The sequence below is a fragment of the Cyclospora cayetanensis genome, unplaced genomic scaffold (assembly GCF_002999335.1).
Source record: "Cyclospora cayetanensis isolate NF1_C8 unplaced genomic scaffold, CcayRef3 CcayRef3_contig_36, whole genome shotgun sequence".
NCBI classification, from domain to species: Eukaryota; Apicomplexa; class Conoidasida; order Eucoccidiorida; family Eimeriidae; genus Cyclospora; species Cyclospora cayetanensis.
The window spans coordinates 58,598-79,536 of NW_020312325.1; the positions used below are offsets into that span (position 1 = coordinate 58,598).

At 49.0% G+C, this 20,939-nt stretch overlaps 2 protein-coding genes across 2 annotated transcripts; one reads left to right on the forward strand and one right to left on the reverse strand.

Annotated features, from left to right (window-relative positions):
* Positions 1-7,880: 7,880 nt before the first annotated feature.
* Positions 7,881-16,130, forward strand: LOC34618232 (alanine--tRNA ligase). Its single transcript, XM_026334088.1, has 19 exons — positions 7,881-8,100; positions 8,614-8,670; positions 8,808-9,012; positions 9,385-9,483; positions 9,690-9,781; positions 10,044-10,178; positions 10,421-10,548; positions 10,756-10,936; positions 11,317-11,483; positions 11,764-11,930; positions 12,247-12,418; positions 12,783-12,848; positions 13,031-13,225; positions 13,480-13,791; positions 14,114-14,347; positions 14,790-14,897; positions 15,104-15,259; positions 15,509-15,661; positions 15,873-16,130. The coding sequence occupies exons 1-19, from the start codon at positions 7,881-7,883 to the stop codon at positions 16,128-16,130; spliced, it is 3,105 nt and encodes a 1,034-aa protein (XP_026189873.1).
* Positions 16,131-17,917: 1,787 nt separating this feature from the next.
* On the reverse strand, positions 17,918-20,532 carry LOC34618233 (heterogeneous nuclear ribonucleoprotein D-like-B). Its single transcript, XM_022731569.2, has 8 exons — positions 20,204-20,532; positions 19,948-20,060; positions 19,644-19,746; positions 19,344-19,468; positions 19,166-19,209; positions 18,687-18,809; positions 18,225-18,501; positions 17,918-17,970 (listed from the first exon to the last, which is right to left on the reverse strand). Exons 1-8 carry the CDS (start codon positions 20,530-20,532, stop codon positions 17,918-17,920), a joined length of 1,167 nt encoding a protein of 388 aa, XP_022591600.2.
* Positions 20,533-20,939: the final 407 nt, after the last annotated feature.

Sequence of the window (20,939 nt, forward strand, 5' to 3'; positions counted from 1 at the left end):
TTATACTTTAGTACACTAGGAAAAAATCGCCTAAGCCATGTTCCAACACACGTGTTGCCCTCTCATTTAATCAGACATGCTAGCAGGTGTCGTAAGCCATTGGGTTGCTGTGTACGAGAGCAAAACAGCATGCATTGATTACTTTGTCATGCATGACCCCCCCTATCTGCATCGGTTAAGTTATACCACGGATGAACACTGTTTATAACGACTCTCTTCCCCTACTTTTTCAACATCTCGTTTGGCCATGCATAAGTTCTTGCTCAAATAGAGGTGTTTTTGTGATAATCGTGGGCACTGAGCATCCAACGCTACATGCAACGGGCCGATGTACTCCCACGACGTTTACCCTTATCGCCATCTCATTTACAATCATTATCGTTTTCCCTGAATTATAGACTTCAATCTATCTGTGCAAACGTGGTAGCTTATACAGCAATGTACAGTCAAGCACGCCTTCATGCATGACAGACATGGGCAACATAACTGCTTTTGTCTGTTTATCGATAGAAGATTATGCAAATAGTCTTTTGACAATATGTCTTACAGAGTTTTACTCAAGCCTAACTGTTGAGATGGTCGAAGCTTTGTGAGCGTCCCCGTAGTGCGCCTGTCCAGCACAGCGCACCTCTAGCGCTGCATCTAAGATCTCTATTGGGAAACCCTTGACTCAAGAGTCGATAAAAACTACTGAAATGTCTCTGAGTACTCCTTATAAGGGCTCTTCTGCATACCTGCCAGTTTCCTCAAAGTTCCTGACATGAGGAGGGAGAGAGATAGCTTTGTTGCACGTTGCTTAGCAGCTTGCATTGGACACCTTCTGATACATCTATTATGCTTAGAAATAATTATTTACAATTCATGCCCCCGTTCTTGGCATATTAGTGCTAGCTCGATACATTAAATCGCAATGTTGTATGCTTATGTGTTGGAACACTCACGTACAACTGCCCGTGAATGTTCGCAGTGCCCGGGGTTGCAGCTGCGTTCGCTCTAAGTATCCCTTTCCTCAAATGTTGGGAACGAGGCGGGCCGCAGGAGGAATACGCAGCTATCAAAGAAAAGCCTTCCAGTAACCTTTTAATTAAATTTTAGTTGACTGGAGTTCAACACCTCCCTACGGACACCTTCGATGGGACATCACACTTAGTAGTACAGCATAGTTCAATGCAACTGTTCCCCGCTCATTTACTAGCTCTATAGATCAAAGCATGCACAAACTCCTTTACAACTTGTTTGGCTTGAATTGTGTCCAGTAATCAAATGATCCGACGTTATTGGGTCGCATTCTTAATTTAAAAATAGAACTACCTGTTGCGGAAAGCCCTTTGGGGCTCCCGAGGCACGCCTAGACAGCTGACAAAATAACACTATTTTATTAGCCGATTAACTATTTATGAATGCTTCAATGATTTTATGGCAACCAGAAAAGTATTATAGCCAAAAGTACGAGCAAGTACTCAATTTTTCCATCAGCTGTATGGTGATGAGCTTCACTTGGTATTCCGCAGATACATAAAACGAGTGCTCCTTACAGCATGTTTATGGGGAGGATACTACGTCTAGTGTGGCTCACTCCCCCCAGAGTTAGTTGTCTGCCTGCAGGAATCACTACAGTTGAGACTCAAAAAAGACACTCTGCTTCATTGATTTAGGCCCAAATCAGCTCAACAAGCTTTGAAGCAAGCAAAAGCGTGGGGTAATGTAAAGGCATCAATGGATTGCTACACAGAAAAACGCGAGGTGGTGTTGCGTGGCTCGCAGAAGCCAAAATGTACAAGAATATGTGCTCTATCGGTGATGCGTATCAGGTCAACGTGGAATGTTTCGTCAAGTGGTTGCATGGTGGGAAGCAGCTCACCTATTAACAGTTAAGTGCAAAGCCTCCGCAAATGAAGGCTTGATAGAGATTTTAGAGGCAAATGAGCAGAACTAGTGCTTTGGTTTGGTAAAATGGAAGAGCCTATTCGGGTTACAGAACCTATGGTCACCCCGGCTGCTTCGACCAACCTTCCAGTACAGCCGGAACTAGACGAGAAAATAAAGCCTGAGAAAACCCGTGCTTTCAACCAGCCTCTGAGCCCTCCAGAGCACCTGGTTCTATTCGTGGAAGATTCAATCACGCACTCTGGACCTGTAATCGCATGCAAAATTCAATGTAACGTAAAGAATGAGACTGAGCTCAGCCGGCGTAGACTACCTGGCAGCCAATAAAGCGTTTCAGGGAAGTCAAAAGCATCCAACTCAGGCTGCGGCGTAGCGAAGGGGGCTACAGACAATGAGTTCACACTTAGGGACTCATCAGGGGTCAGTTCTGTGCTGATCGAAGATTACATTAATGGCCAAGAATTGCTAACATCACCTGACACTGGCTATGAACTCGTTTTGTCACCCGAAGAGCTGAACCAGAACTACGACCTGCATAAACACTCGTTACCGCAGTCCCTGAGAGTCGGGTTTGCTGGCAGGCAGCTGAACGCAATGCCTAGCACGGCCACCTCAGCTAAATGCATTTTTAAATTGAGCTTTGGTCATCTTAGTATGATCCAAAATTCTGCGTTGGACCATCCACCGTTTTTACTAGTAGGCATGCCATGGGACACCCAATCAAAGGAGCTCATGGGGCCACACATGCTCGCTGTGGAGGTTAACGTGCGAGGAAGCCCTACGAAGAAGCAACGACTAAACTCTCCAGCAAGGCTTATTTCGTCTATGGGGAGTACGGCATTATCGGCCCGTCAACAAGGCGAGGCATAATATTCATGTGGATGGCGGAGGGAGGCAGTAAGAGAAGGCGCTTCTAAGCATGCATGCAGTCTTATTGGCTCTGCACATGAATTTGCGTTGTAAATTTGATTAAATGTCTAGACTAAGTACAGTATGAACGAGTAAATGTCAAATGGGGGCTCGCGGATGCCCTAGATCATGAAGAGCTGCCAGCGCGCTCGCCACGTGCTGGTCGTCCAGCGACCCGTATTGAGCTGGCCCCCGGATGACTTTCAAGTTGTGTTTCGCGGCATAAGAAGCTCTTTTACTATGGAAGACCGGGGGTCAGCTTGATGGCTTGTTGGAAATGGAAAAGTGCAGGAATTGCTCGGCACCTGTGGGCATAACCACTTGTTAATGCGAAAAGAAGGATGAATTGTAGCGCACGCGCATTTGTTTTAAGCCCCTAAACAAGATAATTGTGAAGCAAACGCATCCGGGGTCTCGTATTCGCAAAGGACTTGAACAAATACACGAAGTTGCATTCTTTTCCATTATTGTTTTCCCAGACACGTTCCAACAAATCCTCACTCAGCCTGGCGACAGGCATAAAACGGCATTTCGCGCTTACACTGGCAAACTTGAGCATATTTCATGCTGCTTGTATTAATTAGCGCCTGCGCTGGACTGCAGGGGTGACTTAACGTCGATGTTTAACTGCCAAGCAAGGAGGGGTGGATGACGATGTACATGGAGAGGGTCTAATTTTTCAACCGAAAAGCTTACGCGTACCTACGGCATGTGAACTAGCTGTTTCGGGGTAAAAACATGAAGTTAAAGGCATCCATATGTTCACGTGCCATGATAACAAGTGTGTGCCTTGTAGTCCACACTTTTCCTGCAGGCATTGTACCAAATCCGCTACAATCGACATGATCAAGGCGTGGCCTTCAAGTTTACACACTCTCGAGCTCTTAAAATACATGGAATCGAATCCGATTTTCCAGCATGACTGCTTGCTCATCTATTATACTCTGGAAAGCGTGCTCTGTCATCTGACTAGAGAAGACTGATGTTCCACCAACGACGTCTATACCCCGCCTTTCCATTTCTTCGCTGCTCATACGATGACCGTCATGTCTCTTCAAGAACCACCGCGAGTTACGTAGCGGCAGGCTCTATTCTTTTTCAACACCCTACAGGGTCTTCGAACTACCAAAAAACTGTTAATTACTCCAGTTCTTCACTGAAGCTGAGCAGCGGTGTGCAGTGCGAGAACAGAGCTCTTATGAGGATTGGTGGGGCGTTGACAATGCCAGCACTATTCATGAGCGTGATTCTGCTGTCTACACAAATCGTCAGTCTATTTTGAATTTACCTGTTTTTCAAGACTTTTGATAATCCTAGGCTTTATTTGCGCGCCTTCTGCGGTATGACTTGACAGTCAAGTAAGTTAGAGGCATCATCAACTTCGCTGCCGACGCGCTCTCGCGATGCCCCAGCAATTTACTATTGTGCAGCGCAGGTGCTCTTGGGTGCCATAGTTTACGATGTCTATCGAATTTGCGTATGTTGCCTGCTTTAGGCATCCTTGTAATCCAGAAGGGTATATGAAGGACTATTTTGTCGAGGAAGGCCTGCCACGGTTTAAAACGAAGCGAGCACTCAATAAAGTTACATCCAGACGTTGCTCCACGCTGCAAGTTGGCGTGATGCACATGATTATTTGGGTTTTTTGGTTTTGGGTGGGAGACACCTTACAAGGGAAAAGCCTTCGCGGTCCTTCTGGTGGGCTGGGATGCTTTATAGGGTAGAGTAGTATGCACTGTAAAGCCCAAACTGCCCGTAGCCAAAGCGGTGTAATCCCCCTGGACCAGGGCATTTCGCAAGGCTTTCTGAATCCTCGAACAATGTGTGCTGACCTTACTATACGTGTTTGGTCCTGTTGGACTGCCGAAGGTCGCGGGTCAGGATAACATCTACGTCGTTGTCTACGCATTTGGCAAAGATGCCCATCTCATTCCTTGCTTGACTTTATCAAGGCTCAGAAAGTCGCTCAATTATCCTTATTTCAAGTCCACAACTTTCAAGGATTCACCAGGAGTGTATGTGCGGACAGGGAGCCGAGGTTCATCATTGCGCTCCGGCATGCCTTTATGATCCGTCGGCACAAATGGCCATAATATGAGCACTGCGAATCATCCTGGGGCACATGGGCACAACGCACCACCGGCGCTCTTTTGCAGCATTGGCGTTACTGTGCTCACGAAAAACTGTCTGCTTGACTGTATAGTCTTTATTGTGCGAAGCGCTCTCATGAGACACGATTTGTTTTGTTACAATGGTCTGCCTTGTACCCCTACACCCTTGCTATAGACTGAGAAGCGCCACCTTGCTCCAGGCCTGGATCATGCAAATCGGATTAAGCAGCGATCTAGAGCAGAGCAGATATTCACAGAGCAGCTGGCTAATGCGCCAGTAATCATAATCGCGTGTTTTTAGATGGAGTTTTGCGGATATATTAGCGTGGTTGGCAGGTTGTGTCGAGCCTTGAGATTTGATCCTGGAGGATTCGCACGCTTTACGAGGTGCAGGTGACGGGACGAAAAAGTTTACGCCCACGTGGCTAGGACTACTTGCACTTCTCAAGTCAGTGTGCTGCTGTCTTTTAATTTCCCTAAAAGTTGGTAATGCTACGGAGTTATCAATGTTGGATTCCTAGGGGAGTTTTTTGAAGCATTAAGAACTGGTCACGGACTTTGCTGTGCAGGCACCTGACCCCTGTAGAGGCAGCAGTAGAAGTGCAGGATTCTCCGATTATCGAGCGCAAAGGACCCACTAGGTGGGAGAGTGGGTGACATTATCTGGGGAGTGCAAGTCTTCAGTGAGTAATGGAGGAGCAGTGGGGTTCGTTGCTGCAGGCTCTATCTGGGTCAGTGCATTGTGCAGCAGTGAAGTATTCCGTACGTTTCATCGCAGTTATCCCTACGTAGTGCATGCTCTGTCTGAAATAGCTACCTTTGTCCATGGAACTCCCTTGAAACCTTATCGGGATCTGCTATCAAGGTGATGCCTACAATCATATTTTTATGAGCAGGCACTGACAGGCAGAATTTCTCTACGTTCTCTCTCATGCCTCTTCTGAGGCTTGGAATTCAACTGTGCAAATGTTCTTGCTGTATTTGCACACCAACATTGCTTCACGAGGTGCGGAGACATTGCTGGACCACTGGGAATTCTAATCCCGTTTGCACATTCCACCTGTTTTCTGTTTTCTCGTTGTAGGCCCACTCAATCCAGCTCTAAGCGAGACGTTGCCCCGCCGCGATCGGTTGGGATTGGACCCTTGTTGGTAGTGGGCTAGTGTGTGCCTTTTTCATCCCGTCCTTTCCTTGTCAGCGATAGGTGCACACATTTGCATTTCACATTTGTACTGTTGTCGCTCTTTTGTTTTCCTGGGTAGTGCGGAAAGGGCGGGAATCCTTCCGCAGTCCTGCAAACAGCTGGTCTCGATGTACCGGTATGAAACACGAAAGCATGTACTTTGAAGCGGGACAGAAATGGTATAAAGTATCGCTGGCTAAACTACACAAACATACTTCCTCTTGCATGTTTTTGCGTAATTAATAAGTGCTACAGAATGAGAGAAACGGAGTTTTTTGTTCATATATGATAATAGTTGCAAAGCGCAGTTCGCTGGATACAATACGGCACCAATTTCAAATGCCGCTGCTTTAGAAGCTTGTGCGCTCTCGGTGAATGCTGATTTGCTGACCGGGTGCGGCAAGATGCACCCCATATTCCCCACTCGCATGTCGGGGGGCTCTGCAAGGCGCGGCGAGGGAGACGGGGACTTCTTTTGAGGAAGGGCTACTGGCTTCCTAGTAATTCTTCATTGTGTCTCGATTCAATTAAGTATCTTTCTACTAAGATCTTTTACATGGAACGTTACATTTGACTTTTTCGTCCGCAGAAAGTTCCGGGCTTGCTCTCCAAAAGAGGTTGCTGTTCCATTCTTGCTCAAAGAGCACGCAGGCAGAATGAGACCCAACAGGGGAATTCGCAACACGGGTGTTGCTAGCTAAACATCTTCGCATTCTTCTTTTTGCACTTTCTCGTCACAAGCCTTGTGCTTGTGCACACGGGGTACGCTCAAAGGTGGAATGTAAGGGCATCCGAGCTGCCCCGGAAGATATATTACCATTAAGCCCATGTATTCAACTCACAACAATCGTGAACTGCACCAAATTTATCGCAAATTAACAGCCGAAGACCATCGAATCCCCAGCGCACATGTAGCCGCCAACATGGACCTAGTGCGGTTACTTCGCTGCGCCTAAAGTGAAATTTTTTTACTCCTGGTAGTTAAAATATATATGAGTTAGGACCATGCCGGTTTCTCACGCAGTGGAGCACTTGCATCGCAGCTGGGGGACATGCAGACACCAGCTTATTTGGTTACGCGGTAGCAATTAGCTTTCTTTATCTCCGCAGGTACAGTTTCTTCTAGCCCCCATCCACATTATACAGTGGCAGGGAGAATTTGGGGAGGGGCAGTGTATTTAGATCGCAGAACAGTGAGCTTCTCCAGAGCTGTAAGAATGCTGTAGCAGCCGCCGAAGGGCAGGTGCTCTGCTGTTCCGTAGTCTTGTGGATTATGTTGTTTCTTCGTCCTACGATATTAAATGAGCTTTGTTACGTTTCTTTTATTTTCTAAATCTATCTTTCAACCGTCTTCTTCCGTTAACATTCAGCAGACTCCCAGCTGCTCATTGGCGCATAAGCTCCGTGGGTCGCCCCCAGGACTGTGTCCAACAACTGCACTTTCTCTTCTCGTGTCGCTCTCCTTCTTGATGCAACAGTTGCTAGCGTTTGTCTCTTTACTCACTTCTCTTGCTCCCGGCCTTCTCCCCAGAGTTACAACTGTACGTACAATACTGGCCCCCACAGCTTTGTGCCACACCAGTTCCTTCCTATCTCCTCTTAATAACTGCTTCTCCCCCTTCTCCCAACTCCGTGGTGCACGGGCTTTTTCGCTGCATCAATCCAGCTCTTTTCCCCGTTGCCCAGGTGCCACCACTCTTCTCCAACGTGATCGAACAGCTGCAGCTGTAGGAACAGCAACCGGATACGGCAGCACCAACAGAATAAATCAGCAGCAGAGACATCCAAAAATGACGACGACGCCAAGCTCCACCAGCATAACCACCGGTGGTGCTGTGCAGACTATGGAAGAGCTGCAAGCCATGGCTGAGAAAGCGCGGGCGGAGGGTTGGCCTTCCTCGGCGGTTCGTGAGGTTTACATTTCGTTCTTCGAGTTGATGCAGCACAAGAGATACGCGTCATCTCCTGTCGTTCCCCATGGAGATAATACACTTCTGTTTATTAATGCCGGTAATCAAGCTTCTCCGGTTGCTGCCATACTGCAGGCTCAGCACCAGAGTCTAGGGCATAGGAAGGGCAGCGGTGTTGGCATCTGGGGGCATGCATCTATAGCCACGGAGAGGATGGACTGCTTCTTATGGGAGCAGCTGGTAGTACAGTGGCCCCCATGTGCCTGTGGATAAATATAGACGAGAACTGCTTCATTGTGCTATCTCCTGTTGCACACGAAGTGCTGCACTCGTAATTGCACGTCAGTGCATTCGCGTGACTGATAAAACGCACCTTTTGCTCGTTTTGTGTTTATTTACAGCTTCCGGCCATCTAAATATGACTTTACTTTGTTCTCGATGTCTGCATCTGTTTTTCCAGACGTGGTCTCTGCCTTCCTCTGCACCCTTTTGCTATGTCTCCATCTCTTCTTCCGTACATTTGTCTTAGTACATTTCTTCTCTCACCAGTATTTAGAGCTTCGCGAGCGCTTGAGCTTGTGGTCCTGAATGCATATTTGGTTTTTGCTTGCAGGTATGAATCAGTTCAAACCTGTCTTTTTGGGCCAGGTGGACAAGAATTCCCCTTTGGGTATGGTTCTATTCCGCGGGCTGTCTTGCCTGTCCCTCCCTATTTCTATCGAGCTTCCTCATGCAGCTTCTTTTCAGTGCTTGCTCGTTTTCTGCCTGCTTTTAATACTGCCGTTTGATCGGTCTCCTTTGTTTCAGGCCGCTTACGTCGTGTGGTTGACACACAAAAGTGCATCCGGGCTGGAGGCAAGCACAATGACCTGGAAGATGTGGGGAAGGACGAGTACCATCACACGTTCTTTGAAATGCTGGGAAACTGGAGCTTCGGGGACTATTTCAAAGATGAAGCCATTGAATGGGCGTGGACGCTTCTAACCGAGGTGTACAAACTGCCCAAGGACAGGTCAGAAGTGCAAGAGATAGGCCACCGCCTCGCGTTTGGGTCGTCCAGCAGTTGGCACGCTTTTCTGAGTATTTATTTGTATTTGAACACCACAAGGGATTTACTAGCGATGCGTGGCTGCACGGAGTTTGACGTATGCGAAGTAGCGGCGGGGGCGTGTTTGTGGTGCTTCCTACCTCTCGAATGAGGCTTTCTCGGCGCCTCTGCTGACTATTTTTTATTTCTTTCTATCACGTGCCATGGTAATCGCATTATCGCATAGCGTTATGGGCCAGAAAGCGCTTTCACAGGAGGTCCTACAAGGAGCCTTCTCTCCGTATGGCCGCACTGCATCGCTTGCTCTTTGTGTTTCCTGGTGTGTGGATGCTTAAGGTTGTACGCAACGTACTTTGGTGGAGATCCGAAGTTCCCGAGCTGTCCTCCGGACGAGAAAGCGAAGGCTATTTGGCTTAAATACCTACCTGCAGAAAGGTTTGTAAGGGGATTGGCATATTTAGCACTGAGGGGTTTTTGGCCAACTTGAGGAGTAGTATGCCATGTGACGCGCTATGTTCGTTTCGTTCGCGTCTGTCTTTGCTGACAGGCTCCTTTTTTGCCTTGCTATTTTGGTTATTTTCATCAATCAGCCTTGTTTACTTGATCCTCCTTCACGTATGTCTACCGATGTCGGCATTCAGGGTTCTCCCGTTCGGAGCGAAGGAAAACTTTTGGGAGATGGCGGATGTAGGACCCTGCGGTCCATGCACGGAGATTCACTTTGATCGAATAGGTGCCTATACACCCTAGTCCCCGTACTTAAAACCCTAAGAGGAGGTCATCCTGCCGTAGTAGCACGTTTTGTGCTTTGCGGAACCACTGCTGCATCTTAATGCTGCCTTTTGGTGAAGGCACCCAGCTAGGTTCTAGTTGCTGGCATTCAAAGCCTTACTATGAACTCTGCTGACCATTGCTTGAACTGGAGGTTTTCTTAAATGGATAGTTCCAAGGGGTAACACACTCCATAGTGTCATCTCCTCTTGCACATCTTTCAGGTGGCCGCGACGCTGCGAGCTTGGTGAATGAGGACGATCCCTCGGTCCTCGAGATCTGGAATTTGGTATTTATGCAGTTCAACAGGGAAAACAGCCAAACTCTCACACCCCTACCTGCACCCTGCGTCGATACAGGTAGGAGTTGGTGTTGGTAAGGGAGCACACTGTTTGCTCTCAGGGGATAGGTTTCTGTAGGGAATGGGGGTGTGGGCCGCGTGTGTTTCTTGGCTACATGGTTTGTGGTTCATTTTGCCTGCCTTTGTACCACCGCTTGTGGGGATGCCTTTGCAATGCGCAGTGTTTGCTGGTGTGTGTTTCTGTTGCGGGGGAGATCAGGGATGACATTTGTTCTGTGGTTTCGGCGTACTTTTCCGCAGGTATGGGCTTGGAGCGCCTGGTTTCAGTGTTGCAGCAGAAGAAGTCAAACTACGACACGGATCTATTTTTGCCCCTTTTTGAGCGAATTCACTCTTTCAACCCGAAGCTGCCACCGTACCAGGGGAAGGTGATTGCAAAACCCTGGTAGCATAAGCCCTAAAAAGTCGAGTTTTTAGTCCGTAGCGTGTGCAGATTACTTGACCATTGATTGGTGAACACTGGCCACCGCCGTTTTCTTCAAGTGCCTGCACACAACCGTGACGGCTCTTAATGCCTAGCGCTCCACTGTATGACGTATCTGCCCCCTCTCGATCCTTTCAATGTTCTACTTTAGGTAGGGGCAGCGGACAAAGACAAGATAGACATGGCTTACCGTGTCTTGGCGGACCACATTCGGTGCTTATCCGTGGCCATCACTGACGGAGCCGAACCTTCGAACGAGGGACGGGGTTATGTCTTGAGAAGAATTCTCAGAAGAGCTATTCGTTTTGCGAAACAAACACTCCAGCTACCTGGTACGCCGACGCTTTCCAGGAAGGCTAATACCTGTGGAAAAGAGGAAATTGAATATTCCTGCGTAGATCTTGGACCCCCTTTCCTACCGGTCTACCTCTTGGTGTTTCTTTGTGTCTGGGCTTTTGCCTTCTTCGCTTTCCTTCTCTTTTTTGTTGGAGTTGCTGTATCGGGCAAACGTAACTACGTATGAATGAGTGTGTGACTGCACCGTGGTCCTTTCCTTTTTCCCTTTAAGTGTGGCTCTGTCCTGCGCATTGCATGCATACTGGCAAATATACCTTGAACGGTGGGAGTCACTCTCCGGTTCGCTTCTTTCGCATTGTCGTGCTCCGAGCTTGCCTCCTTGTAAGACCCCGTCTTTTTATCTGTCCCTGTTCAGACAAAAGCTTTCCACAGTTGGTGTCTTGCGTTTGCTCGTCCCTCGGTGCTGTTTTCCCGGAGCTTATCCGCCGTCAAGAGAAGGTCGAACAGATTCTTTCGAGGGAAGAACAACAATTTGCTAAGACTCTGGATAAGGCAAGTCCCGAACCACGCCCCGCCAACCTCGTAGTGCCAAGCTTCAGGCAGTCTGAAAATTCTGGCACTTGCAGCAACCTGTGCCTTCACATTCGTCTCTGTTTATGGTAGTTCTCATCTCGTATATTGCCTGTAGATCGGAGTCCCTGCTAGCGCCATGCATCTCTTGTGCTTCTTCCTTTCGCCCCCCTCCGCGTGTGTTCTTGCATTCGCGTATCAAATAGCACACTGTCCCCCTTTTGAGTGCCACTATATCTACCTCCGCCTCTTGCATTGGCACCTTCTGCCGGTGCTCTGCTGCTTGCTTTAGGGTGTTGAGCGCTTCAAGAAGGTTGTCGCATCGCTCTCTCCTGGGAGCAAGTTCCCCGGTGCTGAGGCGTTCACGCTCTACACCACCTACGGCTTCCCTTTGGACCTCACAGAGCTGATGGCAGAGGAGGAAGGCAGGGCAGTTGATGTTGAGGAGTTCAAAAAGAGGTAAGGAGGAGGGTGTATCTTTTGGGCCAAGGGCAAGAAAGTAGAGTAGGGACAGCTCAGGTGCACGATACGGGCACGCACACGTGGACGCAGAGAACACGCACACACGCTAACCTCCGGGTTTCCTTTATTCTCTGCATGTCTTTACCTCTTTGTTCACATGCATGCGTGCTACAATTCATATCAAATATTTTGTTCTCCGAAGTCTTGAGAAGCCATGATTGTGTTTACTCTTCACTCCCTTACCACCGCATCGTGTTGTCCTTGTCTTTCTTAGTTTCGCACCCACTGCAAATTATTGGGTTTGTGTGCAAAGGTTTGAGGAACATCGTGCGGCATCAGAAAACGCGAACTTCAAGGCCTTAGGTGGAGCCTCCGTCTGCCGTCTACCACCCGACCAGCACCACAAACTGGAGCTCGAAGGCGTGCCGCCAACGAATGATTCATTCAAATATAAGTGGAACATCGCACAGAAGTTTTATGATGCCGTAAGCAGAGGAACATTCCGGGAAAGCGACAGGAGAAACGGCAGACAGAGACAACAGTATAATGAGGCAGAAACAGTTTGCAGAGTGTCTAGGGGTATAAGTCCCGCATGGAGGTATATAAGAGCAGTTTACTCGACGAGAGGGATGCGGGAGTGGCGAGAAGAGGCAAGCAAAGCTAAAGGATGTGGAGAAGAAGCGGCTTCTTATGACTGCAACCATGCCGTGTATATTTTTGGATTTATATTTGTATACTTTTCGAAGCACTTTGTATTTTTGCTTGAATGTGCATTCACCTGAGGTGCGCGTTGAATCCAGATATCACAGGCTGCTCGAGTCCCTTGTGATCTCTGATTTTTTACCCCAGGCGACAGAAACATTTCCCCCGTGCACCTGTAAGGTCTACGCCATATGGAATGGATCCAACTTCATGGTGAGGGTTCGCCCTTTGAGTTTTTTTTCGCGCATCTGCAGCACAGCCTCTTGCTTTTCGTGTGTCCAGCTAGTGCGCCTAAATGGGCCTTTCGTCTAAGGGATGAATTTGTGGGATCATGCGTCGGGTGTACTACGTGTGCATGTGTATATGTGCGTTGCTTGCTGTTCACTTTGTTGTAGGACTCCGCCTTTGAGGATGGTACAGTGGTGGGCCTAGTGCTTGACCGTACTCCCTTCTATGCGGAGCAGGGAGGCCAGCTGGGTGACGAAGGGATTTTGCAGTCTGGGACTGTGCGCTTCAAAGTCAGAGACACGCAAAAGAGTGGCAGCTATGTCCTACATATAGGTTCAATATTCGGATCGGGGACACTCAAGGTGAGAAAAAGGGTGCAATCAGCAGATTAGAAGGAAGTGTGGTTAGGGCAGCTGGCTAAGGTACAAGTATCTTGCAACGTTTGTGAAATTTTGAAAATTTAGGGTATGGGGTTTTGTAGGTACGTGGGACGTGTGTGTTTCACTTTGCATTGTTGTGCTCATATGTGCGTGTTCGTAAATTTTGGTTAAGAATTCAGAAGCTTCCATCAGGTGTGCTAAGTATATATATATATATATGTATGTGTTCGCTTTAGGTTGGCGAGGAGCTCGTTCCCCGGGTGAACTACGGACGCCGTTTTGGGCTTGCACAGCACCACACAGCAACGCACTTGTTGGGAGTCGCTTTAAAGCAGGTTCTGCTGCAGGACGGAGAGGGCAAGAAGGAGCCTGGAAAGCCTTGCAAGGCGAACGACAAGATTGTTAATGGAGAAGCTAATGCAGACAAGAGAACTATAAAGCAAAAAGGATCTTTGGTCGAGGAGAAGCGACTTCGGTTTGACTTTGACTGGGATGCACCTCTGACAAATCAGCAGCTGGAAGCGATTGAGCTCCATGTTCAGAGAGCAGTATGCCACAAAGCCCCAAATTTGATATTAGAGTCCATAACGACATAATCTGCGTCTTGGGCTACGTGGGAAAAGTGTGTAATGTGGAGAGATGTGGAATCTTCTATGTCCGAGCTGCTTGTTGCGTCGCCTTAGTTTTCCACAGCCTCTGAGAACGGTTATTCTGTTTCTTTGACCCTTTAGTTTCTGGTTTCAATATGCTCTCCCTTCTGCTGCGTGTGCCCTACCATCGCAAGCCCCTAAGTATATCCTCTCAGCATGCTCCCGCCTCGTCTACTTCATAGTTCGCTCTCTGCCAGCCTGGCCGTTATTTGTCTTGCAGCTAGCTGGATCCCTGCCAGTTTCAACTGCTGTGCTTCCCCTAAAATCGGCACTCACTCTGCCTTCCCTCTGCGCGGTCTTCGGCGAGGTGTATCCAGACCCAGTGAGAGTCGTAACGATCGGTCCAGACACCGAAGAAATTCTGAAAATCAGAGAGACACAGGGAGAAGACAAAGTGAACACCAGTGTGGAACTGTGCGGAGGCACACATCTTAGCAGCGCGGCACAGCTGGAGGTATAAATTGCACGACACATTGGAGACTGGGCAATCGCTTTCTAGAGATTACGGCTTCAGGGTTCACATTTAGCTAGGTGCTTATATTGGAATGATTTCTGGCGGCAATGCTTTTATGAGGACTTCTGTACATCGAAACTATGCCTAAAGATCCTCATAGCCGCTCGGACGTTTATTGATGCCTGAAGTAGTGTTCATTGCCTTCTTCAAATACACATGACTTTCTGTGCTTATATTTACATGTATGTATTGCACGAATTCTGGATGTGCCTATGTGGATGCTCTTTAAAATTATTGTTCAAGTAGGAAAGTATTGACTGCTGAGCTTGTCATGGACTGCTCTGGTCTCTGGTTTCAATATATTAGTCTGCGTGCCATATAGTCAGCCTGTGTCTCTTTGTGCATGTTCTTCTCGTTTTGTGTATGCTCTTTTGCCGCTTAGGACTTTGTGATAATATCGGAGGAGAGCATTGCCAAGGGCGTTAGGCGAATTGTGGCGGTGGCTGGAGAGGCAGCAGTTAATGCCAGAAATGAACTCAGAGACGTCTGTGTAAGGTTTGACAGTCCGGTGTACAGTCGTTGGGATGTAGGATATAGAGTTTCCTGCCTTTCAGAAATGAAATTTAGGGTTAGGAGCTGTGGTGCCCTTTCGTTCTCTGTGCCGACATGTTCCTTTTGCGTGTTTTTTGTTGGGCGAGCTTGATGGTAGATCACGGGTTTAGGTCTGTAGGGTGTATGCGGCGATTGTTTGTTTAGCTGAGCCTGGCCAATTTGGAATGTGCATCCCCGGCTTCTTCGCTTTTCGAAAAGGAGGTGCAGCAAGCGAAGTCCTTCGTAGAAGCCAACAAGACACTTCCGCTCCTGGGCAGGCGGAGACTCCTGGCTGAGTTGGATCACAAACAGAAACTAGGGGTAAAACTGATTCTCCAAGGGAAATACACAGCCTTAGCGCTTCATACAAATCACAGACCCAAGATAGAAGTCGCACGCGCTGCGGTGGAAGATCATTGTTAAAGATGACACGGCCCACCTGGAAACCTGCTAGCCGTTGTTGCGGCTCATGAGATGTCTTCAATTCTTTCTGCTTACGGTGTCTTTTGTATGACGCATGACAGTTGGTGTGCGCAGATGCTCAGATGCTTCCGGTTCTGTTTTTTGCAGCTGGAACTAGGCAAGTTCCGTGCGAAGGAGTTGCTGCGTGTGGCGAAGTCCCTCGGACAGGGTGCAGCAGAGGCGGCCAAAGCTAAGAAATTTGTCGTCATCAATATGACACAACTCCAGGGTGACGGGAAAGCCCTTGATGAAGCTGCAAAGGCAAGCTTTACATTCGAAGTATTGGCTTTGCTCCATTGCTCACGATGTACAGTATGCGGAGATCAAGCTCACTTCTGCTTAATTCCACGAACACGCGATTTATTTGCATTTCCACTTTATCTTTTGCGCACACTATATGTTCATGTCTGCACCCTTCATGTGTACGTAGTACCTGTTATCCTTCAATTCTGCAATGCAAAACTGTCCACAGGCGCTTCAAGCTGCTGCTCCAACAACTCCATTTCTGCTTCTAACGGGTCTGGAGAGTCGTGGGACGTCTTGTATTTGCTTCAGTCCCAAGGAAAGTCCGTTGGTGTCGTCCCAGTGGCTCAATGCTGCCCTTAAGGAGCTTGGGGGGAAGGGAGGGGGGAAGGAAAGGTCTGTGGGTGCCGCCAAAGACGGTACTGAAAAAGGACTGGAGAAGGCCACAAGAGCGGCTGTACTATTCGCAGAGGCTGCGCTGGAGTAACCTTGAGTGAAACTGTAGAGCGCAGCCTGAATCCCAAGCCTACTTCTGTGCGTAACGGACAAGCCCAGCGTTCCTTAGGCCAAGCCGCCATACAGCTAAGCGTTTCCAGTGTGGGCAGCAGATACTAGAGCATTTTTGAATTGATGTAGTTGTTTTCTCTCGTCTGCCTTTGCTTCCGAGTAGCCCTTGAACGCTGCATCAACAAAAATGCCATATCTAGATGTCTTCGCTGGACAAAATTTTATCTATAGCGGCCTCCTGCCAAGGAGAAATAGCTCTTTGTCAATGCATGCGGTTGATTCTAAAGCTGCAGCGCCCAGTGCACTTTGGACTGTGCGCCTCGAGCTGGCTTTAGGGTGCTGCTTCTCAGAGAGAATGCTTATGCATCTAGCACGAGGCTCCATGGAAACCGCATCATTTGTGCTGCAACAAGTAGATTTTGTACCGTTTCTGTTTTGTCTGTCCCCTTTAAGGTCTTACCCGAAGGGACGTACAGAGGGAACCGGCAATCGGTGTAATGGTACCACCGTGAGCACCAGGTTGATGCACACAGCGAGTGATTGTATAATCTGGAAGCTACAGTATATAGCCCCACATTCATGGTTGCCCATACCAGTATGCAGTGACGGTACAGCTAGGGTATCGCTACTCGTGTGCATACCAGCATCCCAACGCTCGAGGTCAGGGAATGTGCGACACTTTCTCCATTATTTGTTTCTCCGAGGGGTGTCTTGCCCCTCCCGCACAGCTCCCCTTTCCCAAATTTTATCTCTACTACCTATCGACTATGCCCGAAGAGAGCCTATACATTTTTATCGCCTCCTGATGAAAGAACGGCTGTCACGATTTGAGGGATCTCCTCCCCGGCTGTCACAGGCACTCTATACCATTACTCGATGATAGTTTTAACACCGAACCGTTACTCATCCGCGCATGAGCAATTTCCCCATAGAAGATCCTCGAATATGACGGGGCACACTATGTGGAGGCATCCCTTAAACTGCAGAATTCCCGTGCGGCTCAGGTTTCTGCTTTTGCAGCCTAGAAGCCTAAATTCTCCAGATGCCTGCAATACTAAAGCAGGTGCAACTGCTACGTGAAGAATCGCTGCACCTATTCAGCGCCCAAGCGTTTGTTTGGAAGGGAAGCGGCAGAGAAAGGCACAGTCCACGAGAACGTCCTTAGAGGAAGCAAACCGCTGACGTTTTAACGGAAGATATTCTAAGGCCCCCATACAGACACAGCCGCAACATCAACAACACAGGAGTTCATTATACTGCAACTGCCGTCCCCTTTACTCCTGTTGTTGCTATTGCTTGTGCTGCTGCTATTGGTACTGTTCCCACTGCAGCAACAGCAGCTGCGCGGGTGGGCATCATAGCGATCTCCCCCACCTCACTCCGTGCTGTTTCTAAACCAAAAAGAGTCCCTAACCCCCACCTCCCCCTCACACACAAATATACCCACAAATATATGTTAAGGCAGATCCCGCTGTGCATGCAGATACAGCACCAGGGTGTATGCGGTCTACAAACACCACAAGACGCATATGCTGGATAGATACGCACAGTCCGGTGTGAATCTTTATACACACATTTGTGTACAAAGATCCACACCCCAGGAGACAATACCGATATACAAATGCATAGGAGTATACATTTATATATAGCTGCCGCACTCCTCGTTCTGTTTTATACTGAATGTCCTGAGCGGGGTGCCTGTATATTCCCCTCTTGGGGTGTACCAGAGGCGTTCTCTATGCACCCGATGCCGCGTAAGTTTACAACTCAGTAGGGAGCGCCTCTTGCTGAACGGGAGGCTCCACCGTGCCCCTCATCTCCTGTGACCTCAACACAGCAAAAAAAAAGAAGCACTTGCACAATACTTCGTCGCAAACCTCACCACTCGGCCGACTATACAAAGGAAGCGCCAAGGCAAGAAAGGGCGATGGACTAGGCAGAAAAGGCTCAGGGCGCACAGGCAATCAGCAACGGGTGCAGCAGCAGCAACAGCAACAGCAGCACCACCAGCTAGAACAAAACCAAGAGACGCTACAACAAGAGCTTTAGCAGCAGTGAAAACATCCTTTCTAACCTCTCCTAATGGCTCCATAGCCCCCTTCGGCCGTGCCATACGCATCTCCATACGCTGTCCCGCCATAGTAGCCTCCGTATCCCGCATAGGCTCCATATGGGTTGGGGGCGTACATTGGAGAGTAGGCAGCAGCCGCTGCAGCATGGTACCCGTAAGGCCCTGCTGCTGCCCCTCCATACCCATACCCGTAATAACCCTGTTCGTAATACGGAGAAGTAGAGTAGCGGCCAGCAGGCAAGCGACGAGCGCCGCGATCCTGCGCCGGCTGGGCGTCGACCTGCCATGCAATACACAGTAAGGGATGCGAAAACACACAGGGGATACACACAGGTTAAACTGGAAAAATTCTATCCCGCCGCAAAAGACAGGTGAATAAACACGCGCATCACGGAATCAGGAGCCCAGACAGTGCACGGAGGATTCGAGACAGGTGAACGCTGAAAAAAAAGAAGACATGCCCACTTTGTTCTCAGAATCGAGCTGGTGGGGAGAGGCCCCAACCGCAAGAGCCACGGAGTCCACAGAGGTGAACTGCACAAAGCCGAATCCGCGGCTCTTCCCACTGCCGTCACGAATTATTGTGGCCTGCAAATATGCACATACAACGAATGGATAGCACGGGGTGATGATACATACACATGCAGAAGCATCGAAAAAGACGCGATCCAATATATATATATATATATATATATGCATAGCTTTACCCACAATCCAAACAGGAACCCATGACGCCGCACTACGCGTTCAGGGCATGTCGGGAGCAAACCGACAAAGGTATGCAGCTCCGCAACTGGCAGCCCAAAATAGCGAGACGTATGCAGAAAAGGGGAACAAACAAACAGTAGGCAGGCGCGTCGATATCCTAACGCGAGAAAACGCAAAGGGATGCATGGCGGATGGCGATGGATGGAAAGCAGTGATCCAGTTGTGCAGTCTCGGACCTTCTCGATAGAACCAAACTGCTCAAAATGGTGCTGTAACGTCTCTGATTACAAGACCACACGCACACGCATCGACGGAGGACACATACTTCACGGATCCATTGCTAGTGGCTTTGGCGGCGGGGGGGGGGGAAGGGTCTCGTTGAAAGGGGCGAGTCGGGCTTTGTAGATTTCGCACCTTCCGTTACGGACGAAGTAATTCCACCAATAAATATCTTGTGGCGATTTGCGCTGCTGCTACTCATGCGTCGCTCCGGCGGCCTCTCTGCCTGTCTCTCCGGTGCGGGTTTGCTCCCAAGTTCCCTGAGCCATAAATCATAAATCCTAGCTCACAGGCCAAAACAAGTAGTCCACATCGAGTCGAGAGGATAGGGACATGAAAATATGTCCAGATACGCGAGAACAAAGTGACGGCCATACAATACATGGCCCTACACCCTTACCCTAAACCCTCAATCCTCGATGCCACGCCACGTACCGGATATCCACTTGCTTATCTCTAAGGATGTGTTTCGTGTTCAAAAATGCATCGGCGTTGAAAGGCGGCCGAACGGATATAAATGCATAGCCCCTGTTCCTCCCTAATCACACCACATAGACACTAATATACGCCCCTGTTCCTGCGTGAAGGCGCCAGTGTAATAGCGATTTCTAGGCCACAAGACCTGGGGCAAGAGGAGAGAAACGACCTCGAAGCTAGAACAATTTTTCCACAACTCTAATCCCAAGCACTAGCCACCCAAAACCCCCTAACTATAATTGGACCTTAACGCCATGTATACCTGTTGAAACGTCCATCTTTATGTCGATCTCCTCGACAGGCACAAATCCCGAGAGATACTCCTGCAGCTCCCCACGTGTGATCTCCGGATGTAAACCCCCAACAAAGTAACTCCTGTGCAAATAGCACGCACACCCTAAGCCCTGAAGCCTAAGCAAATCCTAAGATGCCTAGCCAGACAGACATATATCACACTGTGCACTACGAAGCGAAGAGAGACGCGGGACGCTACCGCTGAGGATTCTAGACTTGCGTACACTCGATCGCCCTTTTCCTCTGCGCTGCCGTTCCTTTGATTATCAGCCTGCGCCTGTCTACCGCCGCCCTCTGTCAGTACAGACACTCCCGCCTTCTGCATTGCTGCGCCTGACGGGGATCCAGCGGTCCCTGCGTCTGCCGGGGGATCCGCTGGTTCTGTGGCTCCATCAGGTGTCCACACACTTCGTTCTGGAGCCTCCTCAGAAGAGGCACCTTGAGGCCCCCCTTGATTATCCACCGGAGGAGCAGCCTGAGGATCCACAGGGGGACCTCCCTGGTGATGGCCGCCGTCCCCAGCCCCCTGAGGGGAATCCGAACCCCCATACATGGTCGGAAAGGTTGGCTTTAAACCCCAACACCAAATCCCAGAACAGAAGCCCTGGGATTAGCTCTCCACGCAGCAGTTGCAGGTTGCTAAACCCTAATCCTAGAGCTAAGAACCTAAACTCGGAAGCTTAGGACTGGGTTTTGCTGGCTAGAGGGGCAGCGCAGCGGGGCCCCTCTGAAGCTGCTGGGTACCGAAAGCCTAGAGGTTACTTCAGGCGTCGGGGTATATTTCTTATTAGAAGAGGGGTAGAAAATGGCAAGAAAAAGAGGAAACCAAGGAAGAGATATGCAAGAACAGACACCCCGCACCTCCTGGGGCGGACCGGTGTACGCGCACTTCAGTTGCAGGCACTGTTCCGGCTAAGCCCTTAACCCTAAACCTTCTGTCCTAAACCCTAAAGAACAAAT